General features: G+C 66.1%; 2 protein-coding genes across 2 annotated transcripts; one reads left to right on the forward strand and one right to left on the reverse strand.

Moving 5' to 3' along the window:
* Positions 1–1,482: 1,482 nt before the first annotated feature.
* MNEG_1518 (Chromosome-associated kinesin KIF4B) lies at positions 1,483–7,890 on the forward strand (the record flags this gene model as incomplete). Its single annotated transcript, XM_014050005.1, has 9 exons — positions 1,483–1,887; positions 2,074–2,271; positions 2,561–2,821; positions 3,173–3,346; positions 3,588–4,039; positions 4,300–4,431; positions 4,625–4,754; positions 6,791–6,925; positions 7,192–7,890. The coding sequence occupies 9 exons, from the start codon at positions 1,483–1,485 to the stop codon at positions 7,888–7,890; spliced, it is 2,586 nt and encodes an 861-aa protein (XP_013905459.1).
* Positions 7,891–10,456: 2,566 nt separating this feature from the next.
* On the reverse strand, positions 10,457–12,111 carry MNEG_1519 (hypothetical protein; the record flags this gene model as incomplete). The annotated part of the gene is made up of 5 exons (XM_014050006.1): positions 10,457–10,648; positions 10,864–11,127; positions 11,469–11,565; positions 11,914–11,987; positions 12,082–12,111. The coding sequence occupies 5 exons, from the start codon at positions 12,109–12,111 to the stop codon at positions 10,457–10,459; spliced, it is 657 nt and encodes a 218-aa protein (XP_013905460.1).
* Positions 12,112–12,558: the final 447 nt, after the last annotated feature.

Raw genomic sequence — 12,558 nt, forward strand, 5'->3', positions numbered from 1 at the left:
GCCGCTCCGCTGCTTGCAACCGCGACCGCCGATGCCGCAAGCTGCTGCAGCTTCGTGCCATCCCACATGCCAGAGGGCAGCTTCTCGCCCTTGCTCTTGGCCCACGCGGGCAGGTCAAGAGCCAGCTCGAGCATGCTGCCCTTGGGACCCTTCCACCCCTTAGGGCAGACGACGCAGCTCGCAGTCGCCGGCATCGGGGGGGTTGAATCCTGTGGCACAAGGGATTTCGGGTCCCATGGGTGCAGTGTTGTGTTGTGGCAGTGCCACCCTAGTACGCCGACGTGGCACAAGAGTTTGGGCGGGTCTGGCAGGCCGGCCAGCTTCCAAATGCCTTTGACGTCGATGAACTTGGCGAGCGGCTCGAGCATGGCGTACTCTGCAGGGACTTGTGTTGTGTTCTGAGCCAACAGGCGCCGCGATTGCTGCTGCGCGCCGGCCACTGTTTCGGGCGCGTGAGGAAAGCGACCGGTGCGCACGCAACCATTTCAGCAAGAACGCAAAGCATTCTTTCAAGTTCGCATGTCCTATGTGGCGACATCACACACGCATGCGTACAGCGCTTCTGATGGGTGGGGCTAAAAGGGGCCCATGCTCATTAACGACGCCAGGAGTGACTCTGTGACAGGTCTGGGCTGCTGACGTATGGCGCTTGCATCCAAGCCCACGCGTTCACCTGCACTTCCAAAAAGTACCAGGACTGCTGCTACTAGAATATTGAGCCTCATTTTAGTCCCTGTAGCTCAGCTCTCTGCCGGAGGCAAGGCAGCAGCACGTTGCCCCAGCGATGTGCATGCGAACGTCTGCGCAGACTCCACTATGCGATGCGGATGCTACTTTCAAGTATTTCACCTGTAAAGATACGTGTTGTAATTTGAACTGGGGGTGTTTGCGCGTGCTGGCGTCCAGCCAGAGCGAGTACATCCGCTTCGCGACTGCAGCACGGCAAGCTCTAGCGTACCACGACAATGAAATTGAATACTCAAACTTTTGAATTGGCACACGCACAATGCACCACGTGGGGTGCGCTCCAGCAATGTTCAGCACCGAGTGAACTGATGCAATCCCGTAGCAGGTCGGCAGGCACGGCTGCTTGCACTTTGGCTGATCAGCTACAAATGCAGGATTCTAAATGTTGCGATGGCATGCTCGATTGACCTGTGCTGATAGTGCCTCAGCGGAGCTGGTAGTTGTGATCAAGCCTGTAGAAAAGAAGTGCTGCGCGGCACGCTTGCAGTCCAAAGCACGAAAAACATGAAGAGCGAAGAATCTAGCTCTTACAGCCACGCGGCCTCTCTCACACGCGGTCGGCCGGCGTGGCCCCCCCCTCCACGGACGGACGGGGGTGCATCGCCCCTGGCCTCGCCGCGCCGCACGCCTCGCCCACTGGCGGGCGTGCGCCTCTCTTCTGGCCGCAGCTCTCCCAAGTCTGCCAGGTCGCCGCGGCGTGCGATCGGCGGCGACGTCCCGGCCCTGATTCGCTCCATGTCTCCAAGAGTCAGCGGCTCCTGGGGTGCCTCGTCTGCATCAGCTGCTGCGGCACAGCTTCGGCAGCTGCAGCAGCAGCAGCAGCAGCAGCAGCAGCAGCAGCAGCAGCAGCAGCAGCAGCAGCAACAACAGCAGCAGCAGGAGGAGAAGCGCCCCAGACTCGCGTCCGCGCCTGGCCGCACCTCCATCAGCGCCGGCAGCCTTCTGCACGCCAGCGACGGCGGCGGCGGCACTGGCGCCGGCGCGGCCGCGGGCGCCTACCCAGCAAATGCAGCAGGCCCCAGCCAGCGGACGCCGCAGGCCGCCGCGGTGTGCGTCGCCCTTCACATCCGCCCCATGAGCAGCGGCGAGCGCCAGGATGGCAGCGAGCCGCTGGTCATCGTCGCGCCCAGCGGCACGGAGGTGCGTGGCGCAGCTGCCCGAGGCCCTTGCATGCTGGGGCAGCCCTTTGCTCAGTGATTTGGAAAGAAGCTGAAATTAAGAGCAGCTGGATCCACATGAACCACATGCAACGTTGTACCCACCCCCTCGCACTCTACAAACCCAAGACCCCACGCAAGGTTCGGCGCCTGTCACACACCCCACCAGGTGACTCTCAAGGGGGAGACTCGCGGCGAATCGTTCGGGTTCGACGCCGTCTTTGGCGCCGACGGCAGCGGGGGCGCGGCGCCGAGCGCCGCGCTCTACGTGCGCTGCGTCGCGCCGCTCGTGGAGGGCGTCTTTGCGGGCATCAACGGCACAGTGTTTGCTTACGGCCAGACGGGCGCCGGCAAATCATTCACTATGGTAAGCAACTCGGATGGTTTTTTTGTTCGAGTGCCGCAGCTGGCGCTGTTCTACTACCTCTGGCAGGGCAGGAGCAGGCGCGCCGGAGGCGATGGGGGGGGGGGCTGTTGGTGCTTGTCGGGGTTGAGGTGGGGTCTTGTGGTGGTGCGTTTTCGGCAGCGCTGCTGCGGTGGTGGCAGCAGCCCCACAGCAGTCAGCACGTGCTCATGAATCACATGTGTCACGTATGCATCACAACCGCTTGTTGTGCGATGTTATTCCAATGACCAACATGTTTCAACACGCGCAGGGCACCGACATGGACCGCTGCTACGAGGCCCTGCAGCTGCCGCCCCCTCATCAGCGCGGCAAGCACCAGCGCTGCGCGCAGCAGGACGGCGGCGCGGAGGCCGGAGGGCCGCGCGGCGCGGACCTGCAGGCCGGCGGCGGCGCTTGCGACGCGCAGACGTGGCAGCCCCTGATCCACGAGGCGATCGACGACGTGTGTGCGCGGTCCAAGGCGATGCAGGCGCAGGGGGTGGAGGTCCAGGTGGTCTGCAGCTTCATAGAGGTGCGCAGAAATCCAACACCACTGGCTTTTTGGGTGCTGACATGCATGTACCGAGAAGGTTTGGCTACAAAAGCAAGCGGGGGTTCTGCGCTTGTGGGGCGTGACACAATGCACACAACATTGCGTTGGGATTGCACTGCTTCCAGCGGCGTGGAAGTTGCCCTGCGCCATCCGCATGCCCTGTACGCTCGTGCTCTATTTGGGCCATTTTGATCCCACGAAATGCTCAGTTTTGTCAGCCCGGCACGCCGTATCACCCGACGACAGATCCTTCAAGACAGCATCAGGGACCTGCTGTCCACAGCCCCCTGCCCCAGCAACGCGCCGCCCGGCTCCCCCCGCGGCGTCCAGCCCGTCCGGAGCAGCCTCAGCTCGGGCGGCGGCGGCAGCCCCACTGCCGCGGCACTGTCGGCCGCGGCCGCGGGGTCGGCGTGGGGGAGCAGCGGTGGGGGGTCGCGCGTGCTGGCGTATCGGGATCCAGATCCGACGAAAGACATCCTGATTGTCGGGCTTGAGGAGGTCAAGGTAAGGCTGCAGGGTTTCTGCATTCCTGACCGATGCTCATGCAATTCCAGTGAAACAGGCGTGTGAATTCACAACAAAGCGGTCCCAAGCCAATCCTATCTTGCCGCCACATTCTACGTGGCAGTTGTGTGTACAACCACAACAGCATTCAGCACCGGCAGTCCGCCACAAGGGAGCAATCCTCTGCCGTACAGTATACTCTCAACCTGCATGCGCCGCCGCTGCCGCCCCCGCCCGGCAGGTGACCAACCGTGAGCAGCTGCTGCAGTGCCTGCTTGACGGCCTCCGCGCCCGCGCCACCGCCGCCACCAACGCCAACGCCCACTCGTCCCGGAGCCACGCGGTCTTCACCATCCGCGTTCGCCAGACGGCGCGGCGCCTCCTGCTGCACCCCGCGCCCGGCGCCGCCGCCGCCGCGGCCGCGGCCGCGCCCGAGGCTTCCCCTCGGACGGGCGGCGCGGCCTCGGCCGGCGGCGGCGCCGCCGTTGACCGCGCGTCGCGGCCGTGCTTTGACTTTTTAGAGGAGACGCTCGAGTCAAAGCTGCACCTGGTCGACCTTGCCGGCAGCGAGCGCGCGGGCCGCGACTGCCGCGGCGGGCCCGCCGGCGCGGCGCGCCTGCTGGAGTCGTGCAGCATCAACCAGGGCCTGCTGGCGCTGGGCAACGTGATCGAGGCGCTGGCCGACAAGCGCAGGTGGGAAGCGAACGCCACGAGGGCTGCCGCGCCGCCGCTGCCCTCTCCTGTGCACAGTCTGTTCTTGGGTTCTTGCGTTCTCTGGCGCAGGTCAGGTGCGACCAGGCGCGACCAGGCCGCGTCTTGGTGTGGAGGACGGCCTGTCACGCGGCAATCAAACACTGCGAAGCTCCTCTGCAGACGTGCTGCTTGCTGGCTGCGGTGGACGGCTCCTTGACACTTCCCATATTAAAACCTGTGGTCGCACCTCGAACCAGCAGGCATGTCCCCTACCGAGACCACGTGCTGACACGGCTGCTGCGCAACGCGCTGGGCGGCAACAGCCGCACCGTCATGTGCGCCTGCGTCAGTCCTGCAGACGCGCACGTTTCGGAGACCCTCAGCACCCTCAGGTGCGCGGGCAGGGCCGCGGCGCTCACGGTCCGAGGTTGCGCAACCTCGGCTGCACCATCTGCTCTATGACCCCTTAATTATAGGCACAATTTAGCCAGGTTTGGACAACACCTCACTCGGCTTGATTGAGTGTGCATCACGTGTCAAGCCGTGTGAACCATCTTTGTTATCGGCATGCGCCACCCCATGCAGGTACGCCTCTCGGGCGCGCACGATCACCAACACACCGGTGGTCAACAGCGCGCAGCGCAAGGCGGAGCTGGGGGCGCTGCGGCAGGAGAACGAGGCTATGCGCGACCAGCTGCGGGCGATGCAGCTGCGGGTGAGGGTTGGGCGTGGTCGTGGGTTGGGCTCTGGGGTGCGGTGGTAGAGCGGGATGCTGGCAACGGCCAATGCGTGAATGAGCAGGCCAGTGACAGTCAAGCTGCTTGGCGCGCCTGTCAGGTCAAGCCGAATTTGTGACCTGCATCACCTGCATCCAAGATTCATGGCCCCTGTATCATCAAGACTTTGTCTGATCTGAGCGCACCAACACACGCACCCACACACGCACGTGCATGCGCACACACTCACACACTCACCCAAACACTCATCCACACATCCACACACACATGCGCACGCACACAAACACAAGCACGCGCGCGCGTGCACACACACACACACACACACACACACACACACAAAGAAGCTATTCAAAAACCCAGACATCCTGCTCTACATCCCACAGATTGATGAATTTGAAGCGGCGGCAGCTGATGACGACACCACAGACCAAGAGCCGACAGTGAACGTAGCGGAGCAGCTTGCGGCTGCCGTGGCGGAACTGGCTGCGGCAAGGGAGGATTTGGAAGCAGAGCGGGAGGCGGGAGCGATGCAGGGGGCACGGCTGAAGCGGCTCGAGGCGCAGCTGGTGGGTGCTGCTCTCGTTTTGAGCGCTTGCAATGGCGACAAGTGTTGTTTTTGAGGCAGTTGACAACCAGCAGGCAGTTACTGGCCATCCTTGCAGCTTTGGTGGGGTATTGACAATCAGCGCAGCGTAGCAGATGCTTGAAGCTTGGCGCACTTGCAGCAGGCGTGAAGGCTGTCCTAGCAGCCACCCAGCACGTCGTTCAGATGAACCACTAATCAACCACGGCTCGTGCACGCGACCCTTGCACTCCCACAATGCGTGGCTGGCCGCAGGAAAAGGAAGTCCTTGAGAAGCTGCAGCTCACCAACACGGTGGCATCGTTAGAGTGTCAGCTCAGCACAGCCCGTGAAGACGCCGCCGCCGCCAGAGCCGCCCTCGATCAGTTTGTGGCGGCCGCTGCCGCAGCCGCGCCATCCGAGGACGGCGAGGACGAAGAGGTGGCGGCCAGCTTCGCGGCGGCTTCAGGGTACATGAGGAGGTCAGAGTCTGGGCAAGGCTGCCGCCTGCAGGGCGCTGCGGCCGGGCAGGCGCTGCTGGGCCGCCGGGCGTCAACACCAGGCGCCCGCATCGCCGCGGCTGGCCCGCAGCGGGCCTGGCGCCCGAGCTGCGGCGAGGCGGCGGGCTGGCCTACGAGGGCGGCGTCCGCCCCGCCGGCGGCGGCGAGGATTGCAGGACGGCCGGCAAGCGGCGGCGGGCGAGCCACGGCGGCTTGGACGGCGGGAGCGGCGGCGGTGGCGGGCGCCGAAAGCGCCAAGCAGTACAAGATGTGTGTGCAGGGAACAAACAGCCTGGATGCGACTTGCACGATCTTCCCCGCAGACCTGCCAGGCAGCGACGACGAGGCCGCAGGATGGCGCATCCCTGCCGGCATGTTTGAAGGGGCCGCGGCGGCGCTAGGGGCGGCAGGCGCGGATGAGCCGCGGCAGGGAGAGGGTCCACATGAGCCCGGGCCAGAGCCGCTGGAAGATGTCGACGGAGGGCAGGAGGAGGCCTGCGAAGCGCTGCAGTCACAGGGTATGGGGGCTCGCGATGAGGCATGGTGCAGAAGCCTGCCAGTCTTAAGGCCAGACGGTTGTCCAGGCGGCGAAGACCCTCCGGGCCCGTCTGCAGGGGGCGATGCACCAGAGGATGCGCAGCAGTGCGTGGCAGACCCCGGGCTGCACAGCTCCGCTCTAAGCACGGCCGCGCCGGCGCCCGACGCGCCCGGCGGCGGCATTGCGTCCGCGCGGCGCCGCGGGGCGCTGCTGCGGCACGGGCGGGAGCGGCTGCAGCTGCGGCGGCGCGCGGCCGAGGAGGCGCGGGCCATCCTGGAGGCGACCCCGGGATCAATCTGTTGCCGCTTCGGCCACGGCTGCGATGCACACGGGCATTCACGGCCGCCCGTTTCTGCAGCAGCAGCAAATGCAGCAGCGGTCGGGGGTGGAAACCCCGTGATCTATTCGACGCAGGACATCGAGGCGGCGTCAGCACAGGTGGCAGCGGCGTGCGGGGCTGCGGGCGGCGGCGGCACCGGGGCGGCGCGCTACATGGACTGGCTGCTGCGGGTCACGTCTCAGCAGGCAGAGGTGTCCACCCTGATAGAGGTGGGACCTGCCACGCTGTGCTTTGATGCGCGCGGGCTTCGCAAGAGGCACCAGGCAGTCCGCTGGTACAAATGGCACGCGCATGCATCCATTTAGGTGGATGCAGGGGGGATGAAGGCAGCGTTGTATCCAGGAGATGGCTTGAGGTTGCGGTGTCAGCAAACTGACATCCAATTCATGGGACTCGTAATCCCTGCTGCCCCGAGCTTTTTTTTCCCTCAACCCTGAGGCAAACCCAACCTCAAAACCGGACTGTGCTCCAATAGGCGGAGCGGGCTGAGCAGCGCCACCTGGAAAACCGCCTCTCCGAGGTTGCCGGCGCGGCCGGCGCCGCCAGGTGTCCTGCGGACGCGGCGGCGTCGCAGGCGGCTGCGGTTGCAGACGAGTCGCTGCCCGACGTGGGCGCCGAGGGGTTGCAAGCTGCAGCCTGCTTGGGTGGCCCATCGGAGCGACCGCGGCCAGGGTTTGCGGCCGAGGGCTGTGAGTCGGGAGAGGCCGCCGCGCAGGGGGAGCCGCGCTCGTGCTACCTAGAGCAGCGGCTCCGAGAGTGCGCCGACAGGCTCCAACTTTATGTGACTTGGCAGCAGCGGCTACAGGCTCTGCGCCTCCAGGCGGCAATCGCAGATGCACTGGAGCAGGGCTGGAAGGAGGAGGGGCAGCAGCAGCCAGCCATTCACGACCTGCAGCGCCTGACTCAGGCGGTTTGGAGGGACGCGCTGTCGCTGGGGCTGCAGCCGTGGCAGGCGTTCGCGGCGCTGCTGTCCGCCGCCTCGGCGCTGCGCGTGCGCGCCGAGGCGCTGCGGGCGCGCGCCGAGGCGGCGGAGTGCGAGGCGGCGCTGCGGCGGCGGCTGGCGGCGGCGGCCAGGGCGGAGGTGGCTGCGATGGCGGCAGTCCAGCTGGAGACGAGGGGCCCGGGGCCCACGCGCATGGTGGGTGCGAATGCGGTTGCTGGGTGGATCGTTTGATTGTGGGGGTTGCTGTGACCGTCGTTACTGCGATGTTGGGCCATTTTGGCAGCAGCACACTCAAATAGTACAATTATGGGCACCTGTGCATGGGTATATTCAGGCCTGTTCTGCCGGGTTACCGGGGGGGTCCTTGGTAGGCGATTTGCAATACAGTCGACGGGGTCCCGCCTGCGCCCTCATCAGCTCAACAGACTTGCAAACACCCGTACGCGACGCTCGCCAATCACCCCGCCTCCACTCGCCTCTCAACCCGACGCGTGACCTCGCATCCTCCTCCCCTTGAACCACCCAAGGGCGCATCCGAGCAGCTGAGTTGCAGCCAGGGGCAGGAGGCAGACGCCGGCGGACTGCTCGACGCGATGCGGGCGGCGCTCGCGTGCTCTGAGGAGCGGTCATTTCTGCTGGGCGAGCAGGTGGGTGCAAATTCGCGAAAATGGGCGCGACACCAGCGGCGCGCATCACACTCAGGGGTCTGCCGGCGCCAGCCGCTCGCATCGCACCGTCCCTGGTGCCGGCAACGACCAGATGGCGTTTTCCCCCAGTGTTACTCTGCGACCGACCACCCGCATCGCTTCCCCATCTTCTCGCTTTCCAGGTGTCTTTCCTGCGCCGCCAGCTGTCTTTCGCATCCCCCACACCATGGGCCAGCCCTAGGGGCCGCGCCGCCTTGGCCGCAGCCCAGCCTGGCGGGGGCGAGGACTTGGGTAGCCCCCGCCTCACAGCGCGCTCAGGTTTGTCACTGCTTTCAGGGCGGAGCCCCCGGCCGCAGCGCTGCGAGCTGCCCGGCGCCGCCGACGCTGGCCTGACGAGCGCGCGCGGCCACCGCCGCGCGGCGCCGCCGGGGGTGCCTCGGCTCAACCTGGGGCCGCTCCAGCTTTTGCCACTGCCGGGTGCAGAGGCGAGCGGCCTTCCTGGCGCTTTTGGGGCCTGTGGCAGAAGCAGCCGCGACGCCGGGGGGCCTGCTTCAATTTCTGCTCGCGCAACCGGCCGTGCCTGCGACGGCAGCTGCGACGGCAGCAGCATCCGCGTCCGCAGCGGCGCTGCGTGGCTTGGATGGATACTGCAGCAGCAGCAGCAGCAGCAGCAGCAGCAGCAGCAGCAGCAGCAGCAGCAGCAGCAGCAGTTGCCACCTTCATCTACTGGCGCCGGGCGCGAGAAGCCCCCAGCGGGCGGCGGCTTCGCCGGGCGGCGGCCGCCGCGGGCGGCTGACGGCTGGCAGCTGAGGGCAGCTGGTGGCGGGCCCCCCTCAACCGCGAGGTCGCGCCTGCATCGGCCTCTGGATCTTGATTGATCTCATGATCTGCCTTAGCGGGACCAGCTTTCTTTTCATCATCGTCCGTGCAGCCATTGCGCATCGCTGTTCTGACATCACGGCGCCGGTGCTGCATCTGTGCGGTGTGGTGAGAGAGGCACACGCCAACGCGCGGGGTAGGCGCCTCCTCAGCGCGCATGCGTCGAAGAATTTTGTTGGCACACGCCCAGAGTTTGCAAACAATTACAACTCAAAATCACCCTGGCTGCACATACGCATTTTGTTGAGGCCATCAGTTGAGATTTGAAGTGCAAACTTGCTGAGAACATTTCCAGCCTTTCAATTGCCACGAAAATGGGTGTCGCGAGCGCACCCACAGCACACAGGGGGATGCGTGCAGCGCATGCGCACGCGCCACAACTCCTTGCTTGCAGCTGCAACACGCCGCACCGCACCGACTGTGAGGCTCCAGGTCGCCCTTTGTTCTCCCTGCATAACGCTCTCACCACTGCATGCTGCAGAAGCTTGGCACCTGTGTGCACCCCACCAGATTCATAACTCACACACGCAGACCGGCTGTTGCCTGAACTTGCCTGCACGCCTGCACATGTGTGCTGACAGCGACCCGGTGCCTGCGCGTTCATCAAGGCTGGGGTCTTGGCACTTGGGTGCCTTGGTAGCTGCCTGCAATGGCGGCTGCTGTTGCTGGTGCTGCAACTCATCCCAGCTTTGGCTTCCAACGCAACTGCCAACACCCCCAGCCAGAGCGGCTCGACTGCCGGCCTTGTGGCACGACCGGCCCCGCCACCGAATGCAGGGATGCGTTGCGGTGGCGCTGTGACGCACACCCATCTCGGTTGCTGTTACTGTCAGACGAAGGGACAGAATGAGGCTGGGTCCCGCGCATCAGATGCTGGGGACAGGGGACACATGGCGCCACGGAACGAAGAGAGGGGGCGGGGCGCCAAAACAGCAGGGGCTGGCCAACACAACGGCCGGCACGAGAAGCACGCCGCGTCAACAAACGATGGGTCGGCAGCCGGCGAATGCAGGGGCAGGCGCGCACGCTGCGCGCCGCGAGTCACGCAAGGCGGGCAAGTTGGTTCCAAAGACGTCGGGGTGCGGGGCTAGGGGAGAAGCATGCTGCTGCTGACAGGGGGAGGGCGCCTGGCTGAGGGCTTCGCGCGGAATCACTTCCTTGAAGGGCCCGGGGGCGCATAGACCTGAGAAACACAACAGGGGTCCTGCCACCGCCGCGCGTGACGGCTGAGCGGTCGCTCAACACCGGGGGCCCTCCAAGAGAAATTGGGTTCAGTAAGGCGCATACCTCCGGCCGCCCCCACCGCCGCCGCCGCCGTAGCCGCCCCCGCCGCCACCACCACCGTACCCGCCGCTGCCTCCCCTTTGGTAACCGCCGCCGCCGCCGCCGCCGTAATCGCCGCCGTCCCCGCCGCGCCGTGCTGGGCCGCCGCCCATCGCCAGCGCGGCCGCGGCCGGGTTGACCTGCGGAGGGGGTCGCGACGCGGCGAAGGGACGGCGCATGCACGGTCCTTAGGACGAAAAATCAACAACAGGCAGAGAGTGTCACCTTTGCTTTGGCGCCCCACCGCCGACCGAGGCCCCCTCTCTTGCAAAAGCCACCCTCGTTTCAGGAAGGTGGCGCCCTCGCCCGCCCGGTTTGGGAAACTCTCGGGCAAGCGGCCGCCTCGGTGGCTCACCATGTACCCGAGCTGGCCGGTCGGCAGCATCACAAGCATACCCGCGCCGTAGCCACCCAGCATGCCGGCAGCCGCCGCGTAGCCGCCGCCGTACCCGCCCCCCTCGTAGCCGCCGCCGCCGCCATAGTCGCCCCCGCGCCCGCCGCCCCCGCCGCCGCGGCCGCCTTGGTAGCCGCCCCTGCCGCCGCCGCCGCCGTAGCCTCCCCGGCCGCCGTAGCCGCCGCCGCCGCCGTGCTGCTGCTGCTGGCCCGGCTGCTGCTGGCCCTGAGGAGCGCCGCGGCGACAGCAGCACACAGGGCAGGATCTCAGGGCCGAAAACTCTCATGTGCATCAAAAGTGTCAGAGCAAAAGATGCAAACCAAAGGGTGTGGCAGCTCACCCGCTGCTCACACTCGCACACGCACACGCACACACACACACACACACACACACACACACACACGTACGCACACACGCGTACGCACACACACACGCGTACGCACACACACACACACACACACACACACACACACACATGCGGAGTCGTGCGGCCCACACCAAACAACAGCACTGTTGCGCGCCCCCTGTGTTTGATCACAGCCACGCCTCAGCCCAGCGCTACCCACCTGGGGCTTTGCCATGAACACGCTCAGCTCGTGGCCGCCCAGCGACGGCCGCGCAGACTGGCACGCCTCCACCGTGCGCAGCGCCGCGGCGCGCTCCCTGCGGGCAAATTGGAGGGGTAAACCCGTGAGACCTCCGCGCCCCCGCGCCGACGAGACGCGCACTGGCCCAGCCCCTGCTGCAGACAGCCCGGGCTAAAGGCCGCCGCGTTCGCCACCCTCCTGACCCTCAACAAAGCAGCACCCCCCAGATTCGAAACCCCAAGCCCCGTTCTGAACGACACCGCAAGCGCGGCGCACGACACCATGCAGAGAGGCGGAGGGGGCATGGTGGCCCCCGCTCGAGCCGGCGGGGGCGGCCGGCGCTGCCAGCACGGCGCACGACGGCACGCAGGGAGGGCGGAGGGCGAGGGCCGGCGCCACGCCCCTTCTCGGGCGCCACACCCACTTGAATGCGACGAAGCAGAAGTCTCTGATGCGGTCGGGGTCGTCCTTCGAGGGCAGCAGCGTCACGTCCTCCACCTTTTGGGGGGGAAGGGGGACGGGCGATCAGAGGGCGGCCGCGGGCCTCAGGCCAGGTCGCTCTGGTGATCTGGGAGATCGTGATCTGGGGGACCCTTGTGATCTGGTAGATCCTTGGACGCATCAGGTCCGGGGCCGCCGCCTCGCGCTGCGCCCCAGGCCAGCGGCTTCACCGCTCAGGGCCGCCGCCGACGGGTTTCCGGGCTCTGAACGACGCGCACACATATCACAGCACACGTTCTGACACAGCAAATATCAGAGAACGATTGTAATGGCACAAACGCAGGAGCGCACACATAGGACGACACAGGCAAGAGCGCGCACGACCCCTGGGCTGCCGCGGGCGCGGCAGCGGGGGGCGCGCGCACCTCGCCGTACTGCTCGAAGAGCGCCTTGAGGGCGTCAGGCTTTACATCCTGGGGGATGCCCCCCACGTAGACGCTCTTCACGTTGGGGTCGTCAGGCTGGGGGGCGGAGCGAATGGAAGGCGAGCAGCCGCAGGTCAAGATCAGATCAGGTCGAACCAATTCGTCAGAACGAGTTGCACGTCAGGGCGGGGACGGGGGGAGGG

The sequence above is a fragment of the Monoraphidium neglectum genome (genome assembly GCF_000611645.1).
Source record: "Monoraphidium neglectum strain SAG 48.87 unplaced genomic scaffold scaffold00153, whole genome shotgun sequence".
Taxonomy (NCBI): domain Eukaryota; kingdom Viridiplantae; phylum Chlorophyta; class Chlorophyceae; order Sphaeropleales; family Selenastraceae; genus Monoraphidium; species Monoraphidium neglectum.